The sequence below is a fragment of the Nelusetta ayraudi genome, unplaced genomic scaffold, assembly GCF_046127955.1.
Source record: "Nelusetta ayraudi isolate G7.1 ecotype Tasmania unplaced genomic scaffold, CSIRO-AGI_Nayr_v1 ptg000011l, whole genome shotgun sequence".
NCBI classification, from domain to species: domain Eukaryota; kingdom Metazoa; phylum Chordata; class Actinopteri; order Tetraodontiformes; family Monacanthidae; genus Nelusetta; species Nelusetta ayraudi.
Window position 1 is genome coordinate 7,022,829 of NW_027466061.1, and position 24,913 is coordinate 7,047,741.

General features: G+C 45.9%; 1 protein-coding gene across 7 annotated transcripts in view; it reads left to right on the forward strand.

Moving 5' to 3' along the window:
- The window catches only part of LOC142884582 (RNA-binding protein Musashi homolog 2), a 263,144-nt gene that overhangs the window by 232,458 nt on the left and 5,773 nt on the right, over positions 1-24,913 (forward strand). For 3 of the 7 annotated variants that reach the window (XM_076020329.1, XM_076020328.1, XM_076020327.1), the window contains exons 11-14: positions 3,538-3,657; positions 15,342-15,521; positions 19,183-19,337; positions 24,408-24,479. In XM_076020329.1, the coding sequence (XP_075876444.1) occupies positions 3,538-3,657; positions 15,342-15,521; positions 19,183-19,337; positions 24,408-24,449 (497 nt within the window). In that variant the 3' untranslated portion in view covers positions 24,450-24,479. The remainder of the gene's footprint in view (positions 1-3,537; positions 3,658-15,341; positions 15,522-19,182; positions 19,338-24,407; positions 24,480-24,913) is intronic. The other 4 variants (XM_076020331.1, XM_076020330.1, XM_076020332.1 and 1 more) reach the window with 4 other exon arrangements.

A 24,913-nucleotide genomic window follows, 5' to 3' on the forward strand; every position in this document is an offset into this window, starting at 1 on the left:
CTAATATTTGGAAAGATGTTCGACAGTCGTCGTTGGTCGCGGTCGCGTTCGCGGCTGCTGAGGTCTAATCTCTCTCCCTTCTCCCGGTGCACACTGGAGGAGGAGGGGGGGGAATTGTCTGTGCCACGGGCTGGAGGGGAGAGGAGCTGAGGACAGCTCCCCGGAGGGCCGCAGGCCTCCACAGCTCATAAACAGATGTGTCCTTGTCCCCAGCCAAAGCACAGCCACTCAAGTGGGAAAGCAGGGGCCCAATAATTGTGAAGAATTGAAAGCTAAATATTGGCTTTATCTCCCCAGTAATAAAAGGGCCATGAAATTGATTTAATGCTGCAGCGCTTCTTCTGGGTGGCTTCTTACAGCGCCGGCGCAAAACAATGAGCAGCAGCCGTCTATTAATTAACCCACCTAATCCTGCAGAGTTAATCTCTCGCCACAACTTTGCCCGCAACTTACTTCCAAGCCACCGGGGGTCCACTGGGGGTGTCATGACAATGGCGGCGCCGGGATGGGGGGCGGTGATGGGTGATGGGTACGAGGAGGGGGAGGGGGTGGAGGGGGTGGCGTAAGTGGAAAAGGCAGGGGTGCGTGGCCGTCGTTAGCATAGCGTCTCAGCGAGAGGCAGCGGAGAGGAGAGCCGAGCTTCAGCCGCTGCTCAAATCAGCTCCCGGTGCGGCGGCGCCGGCGCCGGCATAAATGCAGCTGATTTCGCTCCCCCTCCACCCCTCCCACTCCCACTCCCCCCCCTCCCCCCTTCCTCTGTGATTTTCCTTTTTTCTTTTTTCCTCCCCCTTGTCAACACGCCGCCTCAGTTCCCTCTTCTATCCCGAGCTGTTAGATAGCTTTGGGGGGTTGGTGTGTGTGTGTGTGTGTGTGTGTGTGTGTGTGTGTGTGTGTGTGTGTGTGTGCGTGCGTGTGTGTGTGTGTGTCTGTGTGTGTGTGTGTGCGTGTGTGTGTGTGTGTGTCTGTGTGGTGGTGAGTGAGGGGGTTGCGTTCCTCCCTCTTCTTCACCTGCCAGCCGGTCCGTGCACGGCGGCAGCTTCACACCCGCGGCCGCGTCGGCAGAGTTGCGAATTACATTTTTCTCAGGTGGCTGATGGAAAACTGTGTGTTTTTCTCCGTCGTGGCGCCGGCTCATCTGACCCCGCTCTCGTCGCTCCTCCCCCCTGCCTCCTCTCCCCACTCCTCCATCCCCACCCCGCTCTCATCAGTCTTTTTGTGCGAGGCCCCTCTTTTGCGGAACAAGGCGCCGAGGCCGACTCGGGGGAAAATAGGTCACGCCGCTCGCGCACCTCTCACCTCCTCAGCGCTCGGAAAAATAATCCCGCAAGGTGTCGCCGCCCGCCGTTTTGTAACGCGCGAGCACAATGCGGAGCGGCCGTTTCCACCGTATTGAAAAGCGACGCGCTAATTCGCGCGCTTAGCCGTCAAATCAACGAAATAAAAGCCAGAAGGATTTCTTTTTTCTTTCTTCCCTCTTTTGGTTTCCCCGCCGAGCTCGCGAGGAAAGCATTTCCTGTCGAGATAATTTCAGGAGGCTGATTAGGAATCGTCGGTGTTGAGCCCAGAGTGAGGAACCTCATCACCGCTAATGACATGCCATTCCTGTGCCGAGAGAGGAGCCCCGGCCCTGGGCACGGACCAGCTACTGTGTTCATTAAGGCCAACAATGTAATTACAATTCACAGATACTGTGTGCGGCTTAATTACAGGCTGATTATTAGGCTGATATTTGTTGGAATAATCAGACCCTGAAGATGTGGATTTATTTATTTGCGTGGCGCTCAGGCCTTATTAGTGCATCACAAACTGGCAATTTATTTGGTTTTCTTGACGCACGCCGGCGCATCGAGACCTGGAGCAGCGAGAACTCGGCACACGGACGAGCAGGAACAAGCGCAGGAGACTTGTTGAGTCTTTACATAAGCTAGCAGATTAAAGTCTCCTATGAATGGCAGATCATCCAACAGATGTCTCCGCCTGATTGTCGGAGGGGGGGAGTTACTTTTTTGCGCTGCGTATTTCACAAAGGCAGGAGCGAAATGGAGCCGATTCGGATTGGACAGAAACTGTCAGTAATTGGGGCCTCTCTCTCTCTCTCTCTCAGTCTCTCTCTATCTGTCTGTCTCTCTTTCTCTCTCTCTCTCTCTCTCTCCCTCTTCCTCCCTCCCTCTCTCCCTCTCTCTCTCTCTCTCTCTCTGTCTCTCTCTCCCTCTCTGACGAGATGCAGAGGTACCAACTCCCCAAAGGTAGCGCTATTATGACCGTGTCTGCGCGGCTCCAAAGTGGCTGTAATCTTTCATCCGAGGCATGTGACATAAACACCCCCCTGAGCCAAATGGTCTCTAATATAATCAGGGACACGGGCGAATTTGCTTACACTTTGAAGACGAACATGAAAAAGAGAAAAGCAGAGGGATAATATCTGCGTTCCGGCTCGGAACAGGCCCGTATCTGGGGACGGCGTTTTCGCTCGCGATAACAACGGCGCTGCCGCGGCGCCAAAGTCCCACCGTAATTGATGCAACCGCGAGAAAAGCGCGATACATCACAATAGGAATTATATGGTGTGATGGTCATTTTTAGAACTCCTGATTGAAAAGTCTTTGCCAAGCTTGCGCCGTCCGGTGTCAGCAGCTCAGCCGAACAACGGCAGAGTTGTGATCTCGTGATCTTTGGGGCGACCCGAGCCGGCCGTCGCACTCGTCGCCGCTCCTTTTCCCCAGAACCAGGTGCAACATTTGCAAAAGAGCCTCAAACCGCGTGAACGACATCCAAAAGTGCGTCCAAAAGAAAAATAGAAATTAGCTGTAAAAGTCTCTCCCTCGCTGCACCTGAGAGCTTTGCAGCGTCCTGTCAAAACACTTCCCATGTTTCTGTCGCAAATGTGCGTTGCAGCCACTGAAGAGTTTGGAGCCACACGTTTCACATTTTTGATTGGTCTGGGTTAAGACTCCACTCTGCAACTGGCTGCAGATAAAAGTCAGCAATGTGTTTATATGGTCAAAAACTCAAAAATGCAAAACTCCTGTAAAGGCTCATTGAAAAGTTTCCATGTGTCTGTAATGTATCATATCGTTGATCAATTCCTACCAGGAATATAACACCATTTGATGGCAGTCAGTGCCATGATAATAACATATTTAAATTGAAATATTAGAATTGAAAATGTATATTATTATCATTATGTTTGATGTTTTGGCAATATCCTACACATAGTGTCAATATAGCAGTTATGATTTGTTTATATTTTGAAACCTGTTACATTGACTTTAATTTTTTTTGTAATTTTTAAACATCATTTCCTCATAAAACAGAATCTATGTTCCCGCACGCTGATGTTCTGGGTGTTAGCATCACAGTGGCTAACAGTTACCGACATTCTCCTACAGTTCTGGGTCTTGGCCAGTCCGAGTGCAGGAGTCTGACACCTGTATGTCTGTGTGTGTGTGCTGTTTGTGCTGTGTGTGTGTGTGTGTGTGTGTGTGTGTGTGTGTGTTGTGTGTGTGCTGTGTGCTGTGTGTGTGTGTTCTCCTGCAGGCTTCCCAGCGACAGCATACGGACCAGTGGCGGCGGCGGCAGTAGCAGCAGCACGAGGCTCAGGTAGGGGGGCCCGTGGAAGAGGCGGCTACTTGGCGTACCCACAGAGCGCAGGGCCAGGTAAACGCTCTGTCCATGTTCTGTGTGGCTGCTGCTCTCTCTCCAACTTCTCCCGCTCTGCTTCTCCTTGTAGACTTTTTACCCACCCGCCCCATAAAGCCCCACATGCACACACTCCTCGCGCCACAATCTGTTACGACTGACCTCGTTTCACACAGATACGGGCGGAGATCTCGTCATACAAAGCACACGGCCCCTTTGATCTGCCCCCGACAATATCTGGCAGGGTTAGTGGACGTCTTCCAGCTCGGAGCGTGTCCATATAAAAAGAAGTTATTTATAGTCATGCGTTTCTCTTAAAGATAGTATATAAATCTTAATATGTTCAGCGTAAAAAAAAAAAAGAGCAAAAGTTCTGGAAGCTGCTGCGACCGATTTGAATGAACAGTTTCTGCCTTTGCTGCTTCTTCTTCTTCTTCTTCTTCTTCTTCTTCTTCTTCTTCTTCTTCTTCTTCTTCTTCGTTTGTGTGATCTAATCTCTAGCATGAAGACAAGTCTCTTTGAAGTATAAACTATTGTAAGAAATGAAGTGAAAAGACTGCCAAAACTTTCCCAGCGTGTATCCTTCGCGGTCCAACAGAACTACCTATTAAACCAAACCTAAAAGGAAGGGTTAGGGTTAGAATTCATAATCTGACAATACACACAACAACTGCACACTTTTTCTGTTAGCATTAATGGCAAAATAAACACCATGTGCATTGTTAGTCCAACACTGCTCCATAAAGCAGGAGCTCTGTGGAGAATGAGACCTGGCCAGACAGGACGAAGCTCTTCTGCTAAAATCCACACGCAGTCTTAAGCCAGCGCTCTGTGGCGCTCTGGCTGACAGCAACAGCGTAGAAGCAAACTGTGACATTATCAGGCAGGAGACTGTTTGATCTACAACTCACGTCCTTCTCGGGAGTTGTGTGAATTCCACAAGGCTACAATCAAACCTTATGACAGCACACTGGCGAAAGCCCCACACAAGGCTTTGCTACTGTCCCGTGCTAGCTAACAGGCTAATCAGCGCTCACACAGGCTGGAAACACCACAGCTTTTGCCCTCGACACTTAGAGAAAACACACAAACCTACTCACAAATTGAAATAAGTCAATATGCATTGTTGCTCGCTGTTAACATTTCCTTTGTTCTCATAGCTCTTTTGTTTTGTTTTGCAAATCTCGCTGCCATTCTGCAATGCCATGTCCTGTTTTCAAAAACTATTGGGTGTCCAGCCTTCTTGATTGCAAAAGAAGTGATGGATGGGCTTTACTCATGTTTTGGGAGTTTGTTGACGGGCCAGACGTAGTTAGGAATTATTCATTTTGCATGATGCAGAACCTTTAAAAGCAGACTGTAAATAGAAGGTGTCTGAAAAGTAGGCACTGCAGTTTTTTTCAGGGAAATAAAGACACATTGTGTTTATCTTTGTGAGGGAAAAAGCAGATTCCTATTAAATAATGCGATTTTCTGTAAAATGCAAAGCCCAAAGACTTATTCAGACTTTATGAAAAAGTTACACATCTCAAGTTACCAAAGTTGGGGGAGACTCAAAATGAGAATAATACATGAAGTGACTAAGAACTTCCTGTGGAAATGTGCAGCCCTTTCATGTTTTTGTAATAAACTTGTGTTATGATGAAGAAGAAACATCAGTGCTATGCTAAACTCGCAAATAGCGGCAAAGTCTTTGTCGTTTTGTGGCGGCAGTACACAGACAAATTACTCCATGTTTTGGCCTCGATGTTTTGTTTCTTTTCTCAGTCAGGTGCCATCTCTCTGGTAGAAACCAATCGTGTTGAACCTTGATCACCTGACTAATGATGAGCTGCTGTAGCATCACTAGGTTAATTAGACCCATTTCCATTTGAATCTTGCTGTACCGATGAATAGACATGTTACAAAAACCACACAGAAAAATTATGCGGTGCAATTTTTCTTTTTGTTTCTTTTTTGGCATGTGAGACTTCTGAATATGTCAAATTTCAATGCACTATATTACAACTTAATTATGACATTCACATTATTCAGATACAGACAAATACCTGCCAAGCGATTCGCTCCAAAAACAGGATGCGATCCTTAAACAGGGCATTGATTAACTTGTTGGCTTCATTTAGGCGTCCCGTTTTTTTTTCCACTCACCCTTTTACAACTGTAGATCTTTCAGCAGCAGTCAATAACAACTCCCTTGACTGAACGCACAGCCTCCGGGCTCAGGGAGAAGTGTCTCTCCTAATCAGACATACTGTTGGAAGCTTGTTGTTTAAAAAAGAAAAAAAAGAAGACTTGTGCTAATTGTGGCTGTTGCCTGAACAAAACAGATCTCAGAGTCAGTTTACGACACGCGTGGTCACGTTAGCGGCGATACCTGATGATGCACGCGTTCTACCTCTGCATCTGCGTGCGCACACGGTCGCCCATCTGTCCTCATTTGCACAGAAGTCAAATCAACAGAGGGAACGCTGGAAGCCAATCAAATGCTTCCTCCTCAATGTAGTTCTGTCTCGCGTTTTTTTTTCCTATTGTTTTGGTTTTTTTTGCGCGTACAAAAGAGCAAACAATTTGTCCAACATTTGCAACAAACATGGCAAAGGAGCGGGAATGTTGATTTGGGGTTAGCGGAGGCCAAGATGCAGGGAGATGCGATGGCAGCCATTAGATACAGTTTAATTCTGACAGCTGCAAATGGAAGGCAGACAAGCAAATGACGATGAAGAGGCGGGCGAGAGGAGGATGGAGAGTTGGACGGAGTGGTAAACAATGACATCATGGGCCTGTTTCACAAGACTGAACAGTTTCTGCAAACAACTCACTTTCTCTGCTTCCTCAGTAAGGAGTGACTCTGGATGGTCAACTTAAAGATTGGAACATGAATGTGGTATAGATAAACTATATAGATACTAACTATATTGATTGTGTGGAGCACTTTTTTTTCATTCGATATTGCCAAAAAAAAAAAAAAAAGGCTTAATAGAGTAACAGTCAAAAGAGGTTTTTTTTATTTTTTTATTACGATTTATGAAGTCCCCAAATGGTACTAATTTTAAAGAAAAGTCACCAATAAAAAAAAATAGCAATTCTATTCAATGTATTTTCGTTTTGCTCCAATATCTTTTCCAAGAGCAGATCACAGTCGTAAACACTTCTTTCTATAAAGTCCACACAGATTAGATTCTTAACGCTTGGACTCCACCTACAGTTCCCATAGTGCACCACATATATCTGTTGTTCGAAATGAAAGGTTTAGGGAAGCCCCCTTAATAAAAAAAAGAAAGAAAGAAAGAAAGAAAGCAAGCATAGACTAAATTAATTATTTCATTTCTAGTGTGCTTAATAAGAGGCTTTGTTTGTGTGGCCGCTGCCTCCGTCCAGGCTGCACACATTGTTTGTCACTGATACACAAAGGGAGTGTCTTGATCGAGGACGACATTTTCCATCTCTGACATCTCTGAGGGCACTTTCACCCCACTCCCATAACTCAATGGACAAAATGACAGCATGCTGACTCCCACCTCTCTGACGAGACCGCTGCTGATGACAAGGTGTATTTTGGACCCCTCACTCCGGCCCGCGACATAAAAGGAAAAACTGTAGTCCAGATGCAGGCCGAGGTGTGGATAAAATAGCAGAGATGTGACTGAAGATGCAGTCGTTTGGAACTCCTGCTCACTTTGTGTAGATTTTCTTACATCGTATTGGCTACAGTAGAAGATTTAATAGCTTACTTGGTCAGGATTTAGATATTAGTCTCGATAATATCTAGAGAGCATGCTGGTCGGATGAAAGCCGAGTTCAAGTGTTGGAAAAAGAAGTTGTAGTTAAGGTTAGGATGGTGTGGCAGTCCAGAAACTTTTTTTTTTTCTTTTTTAATAGTCAACCTGTTTTGAAGATAGCGAGGCATTTTGCTTCCAAGAGTGTGTTGCACCCCTCTGGAACGAGAACAAGGGCCTTTCTCTGGGTGTGTAGAGAACAGTGGAGAGACCGTGGCTCCAGGCGAGAAATAGATCAGATCGGGCTCCTGCACGCTTGTAGCTTGCCCTGGAGGTATAGAGGGGTCCTCACACAGACCCGTGGGTGTGATACAGCGAGCTGCTGCTGCTGCTGCTGCTGCTGCTGCTGCCGCTGCTGCTGCTGCAGCTGCCGCTGCTGCTGCTACCACTCGGACTTTCACTAGTTTTCGACACGAGGGTTCAGGAAGGACGGCTGCGTTGTGTCGGTTGAGAAGAGCGAACATCTGTATAGGAAGGCAGCTTGTGGAAATGGCTAATTTGCAGATGAGTGATGCAGCACCTGGTCTGCATCTTGGTGACTGTAATGGCCCTGTGCTGTTATTATGACAGATGACCTGCACGAGAAAGGTGCAGCTGTGCCGCAGATATTGGCAGGTCATTTATAGACGTTTATGTCAGTGAATGTCTTTGTTATCCACCATAATTCTTCACGGTACCAAATTATGTTGCACTCACTTTGCTTCTCTTTTTATCAAGCAGTAATCAGTGTCTCCAGCATGTCAGTGAACCACCCAGCAAAGAGTGCAGCCAGCCCGCTGCTCCTTCGCTTGCCCTCCACAAAGTGTGTGTTGGAACACAGCTCTGTACTAGGCCCTCTGTGATGTCACAAAGGGCCTCTCCTTAGTTAGATGACAGTGCATTCAGCCGGGTGTGTGTTCCAACCTCAGCCGCCTTGTTTTTCTCTCCCTGGAGACTGTAAACACAGGGCTAAACAACAACTATTCTTTTGTTGAAACATAGACTTATTTTTTAGAACTAATCGTAAATTAATAGCAGATTTAGTGGAGTCACTCCCAAAAACAGAGATTGAGGATACATGGGAGATATATATATATATATATTCTCATGGTTTATCTGGAATATCTCTGCTGCCACTGCATCGTCAGACACATGAATAGAAGAAAAAGGAAGTGATGCGGATGGTTGTGACAGTGCGGGGAGCATCACAAGTCCCAGTCTGCTCTAGTTGGTTGACTGTTCTCCTGAGTCCCTCTGAGCTTGATGGGAAGCCTGAATGTCAGTCTCAGATCTCAGCTTTACCTGCTGATATGCAACAGCGCTGCTTGCGGAGCTCTGGCTGCTTGATGTGTCCTCCGTGCCGGACTTGCCTCAGGTGTTCAGGGCTGAAATGAAGTTGGCCGACGTCACGGTTGTGCTGAAAGTATTTTGCAGCGTGACTTCCAGTGGTCTCCCTGCCAGCCCCCCCCTCCACTACCTTCCCCTCTTTTATTGCTTCCCCATTAATAATAAGAAAACTTGCCTGACAAACATTTTCTTTTTCCCAAACCCTGACTCAAACTGACTGTTTATTGCCAGCAATGATCGATTTCCGCACCCTAGATCTCCCTTGGTCATCAGCAGCGCCAGGGAGGGACACACCACCGCTGGCTTTGTGCACTGGCCTTAATCAATCTGGCTCTTGGTGAACTCGCCTCCATTTGTCCCAGATGCTAATCTGCACAGCTCAGCTGAGAGCTCAGAGGCACTCTACATGTATGTGGTGCAAAATAACATGAGCGGGCACGCCAAGCCCCATGCTGCTCGGGTTTTGTGCCCGTGGCCCAGGGGTAGATGTGACACGTCGGCGAGGGCAAAGAGTCCCTTTGCGCCTCTGCCATGAAGCAGAGCCTCTCACAGCTGTGGGTAGCAGATGCTCAGAGGTTACAGGCACAGGCCTTCAGGGACGTCGCCACTCTGCCCTCCAGGGGCTGCAGCAGCATCATGTTCTCTGAAGAGAACCTTTCCCATGGCCAACGGCAGGAAGATATTTTGTAAATTTAGCAACGAAAATGCCATTTGTTTCCCCTGCATACAAGTCGTTCTTTGTTTTGATTTGTGATGATTGGTGTTGTTATGGTATAAAAGCACTCTTCTATTCCACTTGCTCATAAAACCTGCCTCTCTTTTTGAAAGTGTCTCCAAATTAAACCGTTAAAGGTGCTGCTGAATCCATCGCAAACATTCAAAGCTCTGAGACCCAATTTCCCGTCCCTTTAATTACTACTTTCCATCCCTCTGTATCTAAATGTCAGAGCTAGTGTCACTCTTAGACTACAGTCATGGAGGGTTTTGGATTTCTTTAGAGCACATAAGCCTGTACAGACATGTTGGAAAAAATGTGTTCAGCAAAAAGGCCAGAGCTGTCAGCTCCGAGACTGCTCACAATACGATAATCTCTGCCGACTCTGGACAACTGAGTGCCCTTTCTCACTCTTGGCCAGATCCCCAGGTTCAAATCTGCATTAAGAAAAAAAAAAAAAAAAGACAAAAACAAAAAACAACATTCTTTAGAAGGTAAATGAATATCAGAAGCAATGCTGAGTCTGTCCGTTATTTCAGTGAACAGGGAGAATAGGAGAATGCAGGCATAAAAAAATCTGACTATGGGTGAGTAAATGCAAGAAGAAATCATCTGTTAAAATTAATTAGCCAAGCTCCTCTGAACACAAAATGACAAGACATTAAATATGTATTATTTATGAAATGTCTGTGCTCTCTGAAAAGGGTGTCTAGTGCTGTTAATTACTCAGCCATTCATTCAGAAAAGATTATTTCAAATGGAAAGTGAAAGCAAGGCCAGACAGCAAAAGAGCTGTTAGTTTCTTTCATGGTATTTTTAAATGACATTGGTGAAAATGGGAAAGCTAATTATGGTAGCTCTAAAATTCTACGCTAATGTGAGAAGCAGCATGTCAGGATTGTTGACGTCCTCGGTAGAATGATGGCCACCGAGGAATGTGGCTGGCGCCGCCAGGGAGGGGGAGCAGTGACTGTGTGAAAAATATATTCCTTGTAGGAAATCAAATAACTTCTGCTAATAGATATTCATATTCCCCAATTCCCGATGTTATCTACTTTATTGTAGTGAGTGAAGTGTAAACAGTCACCAGTTTATTTCCATAAATGGTATCAAGATTAATGGCCCTCGCAACGTTCTATTTAAACACATGTAAACTCCGTGTTGGGTGTTTTATTTGCTCCCCCAGAGCAGCCAAAGTATCTGACATGAGCGAATGGTGCTAGTCACACCAAGGTAGGAGGTCTGATTCAGACACTGATGTAGATTCTTGTAGGCCACTGTTTCATAGCCTCTCGACTCATTAGACTCCTGGAAAAATTGATTTTGCTGTGTACCGAGTTGGTGCCATCATGAGCATCAAGGAATGTAGAATAAAAAGGTCAACATACTCTAACTGTGTAAAAACACAAAAAGTGAAAAGCTGTGAAAGCTACACAAGTGCCAATGGCAGGCGGAGAGTGAGCTGAGAGGTGAGGTGTTTTGATTTACATGCAGCGCACACTAAGACATCTTATGATGAAATGATCTTCTATTTCGCCTCGCTCACTGGCAGTATAACTTGAGAAATGTCTATTTGTTCTAATAGTTGTCGTAGTCGTTTACTAAGCTTTCATGTTTATGTGTGGTTTGTTGAGCAGGTCACCAGAGAGCTGGAACTGTTGGCCGTATTTCTATCAGCCACAAGGCTCTCGGCAACGTTCTTAAACATCTTAAACACAACACCTTATCTTCAGTTGTGATATTTATAGCTTGGTGTGCATTTACAACCAGCTCTCCAGCGATCTCTCTGAAGTGCTGCAGTCGCTGGTGCATTTCTGTCAGATAATTAACAAATGTACGTGGGCACCCAGGGGCGTCTGGTACACTTACAAACATGTAGGTGCAAAAGAGAGAAAGAGTATGTGGCAATCAATGTTGTGTAGAGCTGCAGCAAGTAAATGAAAATTGATGAATAGGTAAAACGCTTAAAATTGAATTTTGGTAAATTTTTAACCGCCCAGAGCATCAATTTATTTCATAAATGCAGTCTTTTTTGGGAGTAATGTATAAATCCCTGCTCTCCCACGTCTGTTTATCAGTGTAAGAGTAATACTAGGTTCCAGTGGAGCTTTGAATCATACCAGCCAGACTATATTGCTCTCATTTGCTTCAGCAGTTACGCTTTTGCATGTCTGCGCGAGCTGGTAAATATACTGAGCGCCTGTGCCGCTTGAAATATGTATCACCGAAAATCTGCGGCGTGCACTGGCAAACTTTTAAAAAATATATTTTTCACATTCCCAAGTCCCGGCAGAGCAGGGAGCATGACGCTGTATTTTATCATCAGCGTGATTAGTTTTATTTTTCAAGGAGTGGCGGGGAAAAAGCAGCAGTGCTTTCAAGGTTTGTGATTCCTCCTTAAAGGCAGTCACCTGGCAAAGTGGCGACGCGCTCGGGGCATTTATCCTCTTAGAGAGAGCCACCCCGATGATGTCAGTAACAGATGACTGCAAGACACTCCCCCTCGCCGTCGCCTCGCAGCCAGCGTTGGTCACCGAGGGCAGACGGCAGAGAGGGGAGGGGTGGAGGAGATAATTACCAGTATAAATGAAGCCCTGCGAACGCCTCGCACTGCTGGGTCCCCTGATCTAGTCTCCAAGGCAACCTCAGCACGCTCATTTGTTTTGTAGATGAGTAATTACATCCAATTAGTGGCCAGTGGAAAAAAAAGGGAGGGAGCGGGGCGTCCGAGAAGGGGCCCATTGTTCTGGATAGATTGTGTGAATATTAATAGTGGGCAGGTCCGAGACGCTGCGATATGATCGGTGATACTGATGCAGCTGTGGGCACAATCAGGCCCGTCACATCCTGCAGAACGGATCCGAGAGGCTCTGATGAGAATTTATGGCTCGGAGGTTGTGTTTGCGCTTATGTCGTCGTCCCGCCGGCTCGGTCGTCCAACTTTGGGGGAGACAAACTGAGTTTGGGACTTAAACCTGTCAGCACTGCAGCAGTTGACGGTGTTGACAGTGAAAATGTCACCACGGTTCTTACCAGTGCAGGTTGACAGTAGTTCTAAACTGCACTCCTTTTGACTCTTGGTGTGGGTTGACTGTTACATCTCTGGGTGTTGCAAATCTTAGGCCGACTCCACACTATAAAATAATGATAATTTTGTCTACTACATATGCAGTAAACGTCATTCTAAACATCTAAAGGCAAGGGCAGATTTTCCCCCCACACTGCAACGCCACTCGGCTGTTTGGTTTGATTTAAAATTGAACACAAAAAAATCCTGAGTGCTGAACCTTGTAATGCCATGTCATAGGACAGCAGCTCACAAAAACACTAAAAACAAACAGTTGTGTCTTTTAGTCACAAAAAAAATCTAGCAATGTCATGACACATTTCAACCACCAGGGGACTACTGGTACCCAAAAGTCTTGTCTGAATTCATGTTTAGGATTCCGACAGTTTGCTTCCGTGTCCTGCAGATGGATACAGATACTTGACAGCCAGAGTCGGCTGTGTGTGTTGGCTTGTCGATTGATTTGTGTTGAAGTGTTTGGCAGTCAAAGGGACATTGCCAGAAACTTTATCATAATTTATTTGGCAAAACCGACTGTAATTCTGTTGTCTGTTGTCATTGTTCAGGACAATCTGGCTGCTTGAACAGACTTTTCCCTCCGTTGTCCAGTGTCACTTGCTTTATGCTTCCTTGCTAATGTTCAGCGTGAGACATGAAATCAAGGCCAGTCAGTCAGTCAGTGTGTGAGCATGAACAGGCTTACTAATGAGCAGAAAGGCAACTTTTGATATGTTAGCACACGGCACACAATTAAAGCGCTACTGGTGCTTCATGCTTATGTGTTTAATGAATTTAATCATTTTTTTTGGCAACACTCACTTAATTGATCCTCTGCTAATGTTATGTGGATTTAATACCCTTAATAACCTCGGCCTAATATAGACTCAATTTAGATGATAATCACGTTAATGATATTAACTTTAGTTTTAACATTGAATTTATGAAAACATTTTTATCCCATTTTAAATGAAAACCTAACTACTTCAAAGATGCTCCTGACACTGCGTGTCACTTTCAGTGCCGTCCTGTGCTAAGGGAACGTGTTACAAAGAATGTTGATGTTAATCACTGCTGTCCGACTTGATCTCTTGGTTGTTATGTCAGGTCAAAATCACAAAAGCTGAGCTGTGCGGTTCCAAGTTGACTCTCTTTATAAAATGTAATATCTTTTTATTAGAGAATTAAAACAGTACAACAGTTTATAGTGTTTATTATATGACCTTATCCATATAAAAGAATCTACTTTCTTCCCTTGAAATGTTACACAGCTGAAGCATGCATGAAACTAACGTTCTCCAGAGTTGACTACTGTAGCATAAAAATGGATCTTTTTAGGAAAGCTCTGGCTGTTCATGTCAAACTTCTAGACGGGTGACTTATTAGAATTCTTTATGAATTTTCAATAACATGGTTTGTGGCATTGTTGAATGTTTTTTTCCCCCCTTTTATGTTTCTCCCATTATAATTATTCCATTGATCCGGTTTCCCTCATTAGCAAGGCCAATCAATTTTTGGTGACATTTGTCTGAGTGAAATAAATGGAACGATTGGTTTCCGAGCTTTGTTCAACGTGTCAGGCATTATATGACGTACGTGTGAAGCCTGCCTTATTTGGAGCCTATAATTTGATGAGTGGGCAGACAGCCCACAAGCGCTGAGATCAGAGTGCTAAAAAGCCGCGGCGCCGAGGAACACGGCTGGCGCTCCCATCCCATTTGGCTGAAGTGCGCCGTCTTAGTCGAAACGCGTAGAGGTGAAGTGGCTTTGAATGGCCATTAAAAGCCAAATAAAAAAAGACCAAAACAGAGCAGCGAGGGGGAAGCCCAGCATGGCAGAGCCGGTGTCACCAATCTGGGTCCCTCCTGAGTAGATTAGCGCCGTTATCAAAGAGGTGTGAGAAGAAGCAGTTTCTATTAATTGCACTCTTTATTCGAGCAGCTTGTCTGAGATTAAGAGGACAAGCAATAAATGTCAGCGCGACTTATTGCAGAAAGACAGTTTGTTGATAATCCGCCATCTGTGTCAAAGAGGGGTAGTCGTTGGAAGAGGCCAATGGCAGACGTGTTTGGGGTACTTAGTGCGCTTCAAAACGAGTATCATCAATAAACACCGATGTCTCTGTATCTCATTCACATAAAAACCTCATCATCTGTTGCTGTGGTCGGGTGGGTGGGTTGCGGGGGTGGTGGGGGGGGGGGGTCTAAATGAATTATCGATCGGCCTGCCTCTTTCTTTCTTTTCATTTAAATGACAAAAGCTTCCTCCAGGTATGTCAACAAAAGAATTGTCAGTTTGAAATGAGAAATGTATTGACCGGTGGCTTTTTTTTCTTTTTTTTCTTTTTTTTCTTTTTTTAATGATTCCTCATCGTTATCGCGCTCCGAGATGATGGCACGAACGCGCGAGGAACACGGGTCAATTATGCAAAAAGCCGACGCAATCAAGGCAGCGGCAGCGCCGAGCGTTCTTCGCCCGCTGCTGCCGCTGCTGCGTCGGAATGGAGCCGTTAGATCGGAAAGTCTCAATTGTGTCGCTCTGAGGGAGAGGTAATATGTAAACATAAGCGCACATCCGATGCAGCGAGAGCATTTTAAAAGCGCGAGCCATATGCCAGGAGTTTGGGGTGGGGGAGGAGTGCGAGAGGGGAGGGGCGGGGAGGGGGCTGGAGGGCCAATTAAAGCTGGAAACGAACCGAGCCCGACCGTCCCGATCTGACGTTTGGTGATGAACTAAGAAAAGAAAGAAAAGACACAAAAGAACAGTTGATTTCCACAATGATGGAGTACCCCCACTCCCCCTCCCCTGCTGTATCTCCCAGGCCTCCCCGATTATGGGTTTTACTCTGCGCCCAGTGACCAGAGGGGGGGGCCCTGCTCCTTTGCTGACTATGGCTCCCTGGGGCCCCAAGCGGCTCAGATGCTGCACAGTGAGCATGCCACCTCCGCCTGCAACTCCCCCCTCCAGCACCTACACAGCCCGGATCAGTTTAAGAACCCAGGTTTGTATAAGAGCATCTATCTCATCCACGTTATTTTGGGATTTTTTCTTTCTTTTTTTTTTCAGTTTGACCAATGACACTATTTCATGCGGACCAGCTAATCTTCATATTCCTTTTTATTTATCCTTCTCATTTTTAGTTTTTTTCTTGCTTTTGTTTTGAGTTGAAAAAAAATCCCCCCTTACTTTTTAGAAACAACTACAGAAAGAAGGTCTTGCTGATTAAAATAGTATGCATGTTTTTCCACCTCCTTTCAATTTTGCAATGTAGATTTTATGTTTTCTTTGTGACATTTTGTTCCAGCCCTTGCTTGCAAATAAGGGGCCAACACACACACACAAGCACACACACACACACACACACACACACACACACACACACACACACACACACACGTGCAAACACAGAATGCAATCCTCCATCTGCATGTGAACAAAGTAGCTACTGATGATGTTGCAGGGAACTGCTGCCACGAGTGCATTTTGTGCTGCAAAGTTTTGAGTCAGTTGTGGATGTGATGTCATTTTGTAGTCGAGGTGCTTCAGCTAAAAGGGTGATTGGTGTCTAAGTCTGGGTAACCAGGTGAAATACCGTGAGATACTCAACACAGCTGTGCCTCAATACACTGCTATCACTGTCCTCCACTGGCATCTTTTATCTTGACTGCTTATGGAATGTTTTCTCATGCACCTGTTGTATGTATCACAGCCTTCTACACATCCTGTCGCACGCAGGCTCCGCCCTCTAGGAAATGCTATGGTTACCTTCTCACACTAGTCATTAGAAGGCATGTTTTGGATGGTGGCACCTGTAAAGGCCAGTAGAGGGCTCTGCATGTGCTCATAGAACACGGGTTACAACGCAGTGACCCGACCATGCAGTTCGTAAACTAAAACCCGCTGCACATATCTGCATACCAGTTCCTGTAGTTCTCTCTGGGCCAATGAATAGTCTGTAGTTTGACCTGCTTGTTTGTTTGTAGTTCTCATTATACGCATTGCACACTGTAGTTTGAAATGGCATGTACCACCAGTGACGTGCATGCTCCTCCGTACAAAGACATGAAGATGTGGTTTGGTCACAAACCATTGGCTGAGGTGCCAGCGATGGAATTGCCCTGCGTGAGGAGTTGATTGCTGCTGTAGCTTTCTATCTGCCACTTTATAGGAACAGAAAACATATTAAATTCCAAGGGGGCTGTCCTGTCGCCCCTTTGGACCAGTAAAAAATAAGTGTGGGCCCAGTTTCCCTTTTGGTGCTGAAAGTGTTGGCCATCTGCCCCGGGCAGATGTTGGCATTTCCTTGCAGACGGTTCGAACTTTAGCTCAGCAAATCGCAAACAGAGGGGCGGGGGAGGGGAGCTTGGCGGTCGGGGAGCAGTGGAATCATATCCGACGCCAAGAAAAAAGAGTTTTGTTTTTTTTTTCTCTCTCGAGCTGTGATGGTTCCTGATGGTTTTTCGCTGCCTCAGTGTCTTGGTCTGGGGCGAGAGGATGCTTCACCACGCTCCCGGCTTCACAGAGATCCGTGGAGCGCCGCAGAGTGCATTATTGCACTGCCGCGTGACGCCGGGACGATTACGTCCGCTTTACATCACCGCGGAACACACACACACAAACGCACTCAGCAAAGCCATTGTGGCTGTTTATTCTGAAGCCGGCGTGTGGCCCGTTGTTTCAGTATTCATTGGAGCTGACGCGGCAGCACAGGGGTCTGGTGTTTCCTCCAGTGCAATCAGCTCAGGTGCGAGCAGCCGCTCGGTCAGGTAACCCTGCCGGACTCTGCAGACGCCTGCACGTCTTTTACTTTGAAATCTGCTCGGCTGCTCAAAGCAAACCGCCGCCGCCTCTGAGAGTGCCTCCACCTTGGCGGGGGAAAACCTCGGGCCTAATGAGACGAGTCATTACGGTGAATGTAATCACAGTGGCAGGGTTTGTCTCGGTGTTTGTTTACAGAGGTTAACTGCAGAAGTTATTGGAAAGAGTAAAAAAAAAAGAGAGAGGGAAGGTGTAATTGATTTTTTTCTGTGTTTCTCGGGTTTTTATGTTGATGGTTAATGAGGACGGATTAGAGATGATTCATCTTTTATGTAATCTGTTTATCTCACCCTTACCGTATAAACACCGTGATAAGCAGATCCTCAGTGCTTTCATTTGCTTGACAGGAAATCAAATGAATGGGTTCGGCATTGGGCCCTTTGACAGCGTCTCTGAAAGCACTTTGACCCACAATGCACTTGGGGTTGTTTTGCAGACCCAGTGCAGACCCCTTTCCATTTAAACGGCTAAAACGAAGCTTGAATGGAAAATGAGGCGATTTCCACTCTAATAAAACTCAGCACACATTGGAAATGAGGATTGCAATTTCATCTTTTTTAAAAAGAAAGAAAAATCCCTAATTATGTAATAAAGCAGACTACTGGGGGCTGTGCAAGCGAGATAAGAGCGCTAGCAGCTCTCTGTTTAACGTCCTTTACAGCTGAACAGCGGTGTGGAACTCCAGTGGAACTCTAGTGAGATGGCTTCTTTACAGGAATCCAAAGTGCATGTGTGCGCGTGTACGCCACAGTACTGCAAGCACTTCCTGTCAGGGTTGGTGAGCTCGTATGCGTGCGAGAATCGTGCAGGATATTTTTCCTCTTCACGCGCAGCGGAGGCTTGGTTTTTTTTTGCCACGTCCCCCTTTGAATGAGGGTGAGACGGAGGGTTACGTGAAGCTGACAGCAGAGGAGATTGCTGTTAAGAGATCACAGCACTTCTTTCTCCCAGAATGTTTTTCTTCCCCTGTATTGCCGGTGGTAGTGGCCTTTAGCAGGCATCCGGATCCTCAAAAGACATTTTATTAGTCTGAGTTGCTCTTACTCACAGGCCAAAGGTGGTAAGTCATGTGCAGTATTTCTCTTTATCCCCCTCTGAGTTTGGACCTGCAGATGAGCTGGGGTCAAGCTTTTATTACCCCCTCTCCTTCCCCCCATTGTCTCACACACCTTTTTTTGGTTGTATGCCTCGAGTTACAGCAGCAGACTGAAAAGCGAAGACGCACGGCCGATTGTAGGAATAGTATTTTTTAGCCTCGTCTGCGTCCGTGAATCTTGAGGGCAAATCAGAAAAAAGAAAAAACTGGCTGACGTGAGCTCCTCGGCCCCTGCCGCGGTCGACCCCGCGCTGCCGCTCGCAGTCAGCAGCCAACGTTGTTTTTTCTTTGATGAGCACTCTTTCAACACTCTGCATGGCAACATTTACACTGCAACCTTTCTTACTAACGTACCAGCATGGTAGCAAGTACTTCTCGAGACTCGTTGCTTGTTTTGTTTCTTCTTTTTTTTTGTTGTTTTGTCTTGTGCATGACTCAACGACGGGAATGTTACAACCTGTGCACCATGCACTCAGCATGTCACTGTTCAGAATATCATACTGGATTCACGTCATGACTTTGAGAGTGAAACCTGCGCCATTTGGCCAGGTGCTGCAAAATGCAGTTCGCTACAAGGCTTTGGGGAAAGAAAGAAATGGTGAGGGTCCGATCACAGTCGTTTGAGTCTGAATCCAGTCATGTGTTCTTTTGCTTTTTCAACTTTCCCCTGAGAAGTGCCGCTGTTCTTTGCTGTCCGTCTCTGAGCCGCTGCCCCCACCACCCCTCCCCCTGCTTTGTTTGTGTGCAGGCGCCAACCCGTCGAGGCCCGGCGGCTTCCCGGGCGCCAACAGTCCGGGTCCGGTGGCTGACCTGTACGCGCCCAGCAACCAGGACTCGGCTGTGGGCAACTACATCAGCGCTGCGAGCCCTCAGCCCGGCTCCGGCTTCGGCCCCAGCATCACGGTGAGTACGGCGGCGCACATCCCGTCCTGTCTCACCCTCAGCACTAACACCATTCACACCGCCTGCCACTCTTGATTTTTCTCAGTGGGAGTGAGTAGAAGACAATGTCCTCATAGGAAACTAATCAGTGATCTTAGCAGAGTTTTTTCTCAGGTCTTTATAGTGCAGAGTTCAGAGGTCCCTCAGGCGTTTTGTACACGGTGATAAACTCTGTCGTACATCTGAAAGTTATCTGTGTCAAATGCTAATGTTTATTCCCCTCAGCTCTTGCGCAAATCACCTCGGTGCGGCGCCCCGTGTCACCTTCGCGGAACAAATTTCCCTTATTTTTAGAAACCCATCTGTCCCGGAGCTTAAGTTTGCTCCGTCACCAGGACAATACATCCGAGCGGGGCCCTGGTCTCTGCCAGTGTCCTTGTCCAGGTGCAGCCGCTCAGCCAGGCGCCGTCGCACTTTTCCTCCTCTTGACGATCACTTAGCCGCCAGTTGCCATGTCAACTTTCAAGTGTGAGATTAGCAGGGAGAGAGAGAGTAACGGAGAGCTCTTCCTCTGCCAGACAGACGAGCGGCGAATGTCATCTTGGGTGATGTGCAGCAGACTGGTCACAGCTCTCCTTTTTCTAGCTACAACATTGTTTCCGGGGCTTTAACACAAGTCCATGGTGAAATAGCCGAGTGAGGTCGTGCAAAGGTCCAGTGTGGGAAATTTGCGTTGACTTATGATTTTTATATTCAAAATTAAAAAGCTTAACATACTGCCCATAAGTACATTAATAAAAGTGTATACTTGCAGTACAATAAAAGTCTTTTGGTTTTCCTACCCTTCGAACGGCTCTCATACATATAGGAATATACAGTGCATACAGCAAGAGTCTTGCTACTAGTAAGCTGCCTCACTGAATACGGGCTCCCTTCAAAACTTTACACCATGGACCTTTGAATGTTGGTTTTTTTTTTTGTTTGTTTGTTTTGAACCTTCCAAAAATACTGGAAAAATCCTTGAAAAAATAGATCATCGAACATGTAAATGAAATGTCTCAAAGAGGGTATTTTACAGCCAAACGGTTTCAACACTGACATCTAGTTACTGGCAAAATCTGATTTTCTTTCCCACACGTTTGCCGGCGTGCGATTGAGCTGCGATGAACTTGCGACTTGTCCAGGGTGAAAGCAGAACAGCAGCAGTCCATCGCCACCCTGATCACAGGAGATGGGGTGATACGTGTTAGTTCACCTCAGTCCTCACCAAGCGCCTCGCCTCAGATGTCTCAGCCTCGCAGCTCGTCAGGGCATGTTTGCACTGATTTACACGACTGAACCGAGTGACACCGTCTAGGTTATTGAAATAACACCTGCCTTCCGCGACAAGCTCATTAATGCGTGGCTTAACTGAGGTGGAATAACAGCCGGCCCGTCAGGACTGCCAGCGGAGGATCTGCGAGACTGCAGGCGTGAGGAAGGCAATCCTCCTAAACTTAGCTCATCCCTGAGTGAAGCGTCCCGCGCCAGACAGAGAGCTTCGGAAAGACATGGAATTCATGGGGAGTTATTTTGAGTCCGGTTCAGGGCCTGTTGGGCTGTCAGGCTGTGTGAGCAGAGGGTCGCGGTGCCTCCACAGATGGATCGGCCGGAGACGTTTCAAAACAATGACGGCTTCGCGTCTTCTACGTATTCTGTTTGAGGACGCAGCACTGATAGGAAGTTGGAGATATTTGGCTTGAAGGTGACTTTTCAGAATGCACCTGAACTGCACTGTAGCCTGACCTACAGGTCAACTTCACTTGACCCTCTCTAAGCTTTTGAATGCACATGTGCAACTGCAGCCTAGCAGGAAGATTAATTGCATAAATCAAAAACGCAAGTGTGTGATACATGATTGAAATGATCAAGTGATGAGTTATTGAGACATTCTTTGTTGTGGTCCTCACACCATTGTGTTAGCTTTAATTTCAATACGTTGGACGTGTGGAGAAATTGACCTTTGCCTGGTTCTGCAACATCGCCGTCCACACTTTTTACACTTTACACAACAGCCGTTCCAAAGTCGCCTATCCCCAGCATTTAGTGATTAGTGTACGAGAGTGCAACAATCCCACCTTGACGCAGAACTAGCGCTGCACCATGTTATCTGGCTGTTTATTTTGTTATTCATCAAATTGAATCTCTTTCAAAAACAAGACACCAGCGTGCAATGCAACAGCGCCCTGAGAAATTGTGCAGGGTTCTCACTTTTTTTGGAACACTGAATCGACTGTTGTGAGTCAGCTCACTCAGCGTGAACCAAGTGTATATAAGTCTTGAATAGCTGTGAACTGGTGGCCCCTGACTTGACACAATAGCTTAGTCAGATGTCAGTAATTGATTTATGATACGCAAACAAAAAAACACGCACGCACACACACACACACACACACACACACACAAACTACGTGTGTTATTGGCCTTTTCCCTCCTAAGTAAAGCCTCTCTTCAATTAATTGTTTTAGGTCCACTGGCTATCTGCCATAATCTGCTGGTCTCAGTGTCGGAAGCACAATATTTGCCATGAGCAACCAGGCTGGCTCACTTTCAAAGCAGATTTACCAGCAGTTAGTTTGCTGATGGAAATGAGCCGCTTTGTTCCCATTATTTTTGCCTTTGTTGCAACAGATTGTAACCACAGTTTTAGCATCGGACTCTAAGTGCAGCAAATGCTGGATATTGTGAAGGAAAGCACTCTGCTTTTCATCGTGTGTGGCCGACGCAGTTTGACTGGTGGCAGGATTGTTTTTAAGGCTCGTCACTGAAGAATGTCTCTTATCTTTTAAGTGTATCAATCAGGCAATTTAGATTTTCTTTGGGGGGTTTTTTGTTGTTGTTTTTTGTGTATTTTCCCCATACATAAAGCCAAATTGTGCCTGCTACCCTGTCTACTAAATCACGGCTCCACAATTGCCCAGTGAATCAAACCGAGTGCACCACAGCAGAGAGGTGATGCGGCAGCCGCGTGACTCTCTGCTCTCGGCGAGATGATCTCTCTGTTCAGAACATTAAAATAGGAAATGATTCAGAACTAAAATACGCTTTGTCTCCCCCACCCCACCCCACCCTCTGCGTGTCTGCCGCTGAAAGCGAGTGCTCGTCTCGAGACCATGGCATGTCGCAACCTCATGGATGACTTCAGAGTCACTGATTTGTCCCCCGGCCTCACGCTCCGCTGGTTTTATTAATCCCTTTAGCCAATATCAAAACAGCCACTGTGAAGAAGCCGTAATGAACTTAACTGGCTTTTTATGCAAGACAATTAGAGTGCAATTAGCTGATTGGAGTGATAAAGGCAGATAATCGCTGTTGAAAGCGCTCCTCTGTTCACTGTTGTGCGTGAATACAAGGATTTCTTCAGACCTGTCAGCGGCAACACTGGCCGTATCCGATAACTGGCCTCCATTATGAAAAGCATTCAGCGCTGAGAGAAAACACACACACACACACACACACACACACACACACACACACACACACACACACACACACACACACACACTGATGACGCGCTCATGATCCTGCTCTCTGCATGCTTCTGATACAATCACTTGTGTATGTTGCCACGAATGGGGAAGGTGCATTATAATTGTCTCCTGTCAAGATTATTCATTGTGTTGGGGATAACACAAACACTCACTATGAGTGTCACATTTTAAATGCACAGTTGGGACATTCACAGTGATTGCCGTGCATTCATAACACTTAATTACCACATTCTTGCACAGCCTGTTTGCTTCCTGACACACTTCCCTGTTTATTTTTTTTAATCTGATGATTTCCCTTGTATTCCTGTGTTGGGCTTTTTATGAAAGTCATAAACTGCAGTTTGACTAATGGGGCTCATAATACATTATGACTCTATACTCACCCCAACGACCAACTTTATGAAAGGCTGATTGTACACAATTACATCTAATACCTTTATTCTGATCCCTCCGTGGTCAGTGAAGTGTTAAAATTGTAATTTAAAAAGAATTATGATGCATTATAAGTGTTTATCTCTATTCATAGCGGTAAGTATAAGAAATCAAACTGTATTACAAAACCCATCAGTCAGGCTCTTATCTGAAACAAAAGTGTCTACTCGTGGAATTTATGTTAAATTAATGTTTTGTTATTTTTAATACCTGCTAATAAAATGCATTCAAAATACATTATTTATGCTCATGAATAGGCTTTTTTTACGGCCGACTTTCCAATTATGTCGCTGTACTAGCTGGAGGCAAAACTGGAGGGAAACATGAATTGTCAGGACAGGACGGGGCGTCTCAATGACCTTCCAAGTCTGAATTCAGAGCTGGAATGACGTCATGTGTTGAGTCCCAGTTAAGCAGCAAGTAAAAAGAAATAAAACGGGCGCCTTTTTTTGTTCTTGGTAACATTGTTTGCTTTTATTAGCCTGTAACAACACATTGCGTGGTTTATTTGCGTGTAAAAGCACCAAAACAACATATCTTCAGGTAAAACTTGTGCAACGTTGTTATTACAGCTAATTTATTGTCACAATAAAGAGGCTAAGCATCCAATAAATAAGGTAATGTAGGGCTGTCGTTAACCGTTGAGGTTTGGACTTCAGGGACGTTTCTGATGAGGTAGATGAGTGCTCCCTTAAGGAGGGTTGGAATCAGAAGTAATCGGTCATTGATAACGCATCCACATATCCAAATAGATCGATGCTCTCTTACCATTTGTCTAAAACTAGCATGAAACAACTCGCTAGCCTGTGCTAGCTAATCTAGCCTTATCTTTCAGCGAAGTCCCACCCACCAAAACAAATTGTTTTTGTCCGCCATTATTAAAACGATTTCCAGACATTGACAGACAATATGAATGCATTGACAGTTGACAGTGAATACCCCTCAAGGTGCACTATGGGTATTGTCATCCTCGAGGGTTTAGCCATGTCTCTGACTCCTTTGGTCGTCATCATTTTTACCGTACAGTGCTTTCGAATGAAGAGATTCACATGAGAAGAGTTGATGCGATGTACTCACCTTTCTCTCCTTGACATGCATACTGACAACAGCACTAACTCTACACTTTTAGGGCCCGTTGATTGCGACAGCTTTTACAAATGGATACCATTGAACAGGTGGCCCGGTTGCCATCTCATCAGAGGTATTGCATTTTATTTACTGTGCTCTCTCTCTCTATCTATCTCTCCCTCTCTGTCAGTCTCACTATCACATGTTCATCACATTGTTTGTTCACCTCCTCCCTCTAAATGGTGGAGCCGGTAGCCAAGTGTGAGTGTGATGGCAGCTTTTATGTCATCACAAATGTTTCGCTGGGTGGGTGGGGGAACACACAAGTTGTTGGGATCTCTGAATGCAAACACAAGTCCTACCGGCTCCGCATCATTTTGCTTCCTGTCTCCAAAGCGCGTTGAAATGTTTCCCCACCCGTGACACCCACGCGTGGTGGCCGTGGCGTACTTTTCTCCCAACAGAAGTAGCTTCTCGCTTCTGAACAAATCAACAATTACAAAAAAAAAACTAAAAAACAACTTCAATCAGTAAATTTATTTCTCCAATTGTGCCTGTCAGTGAGGA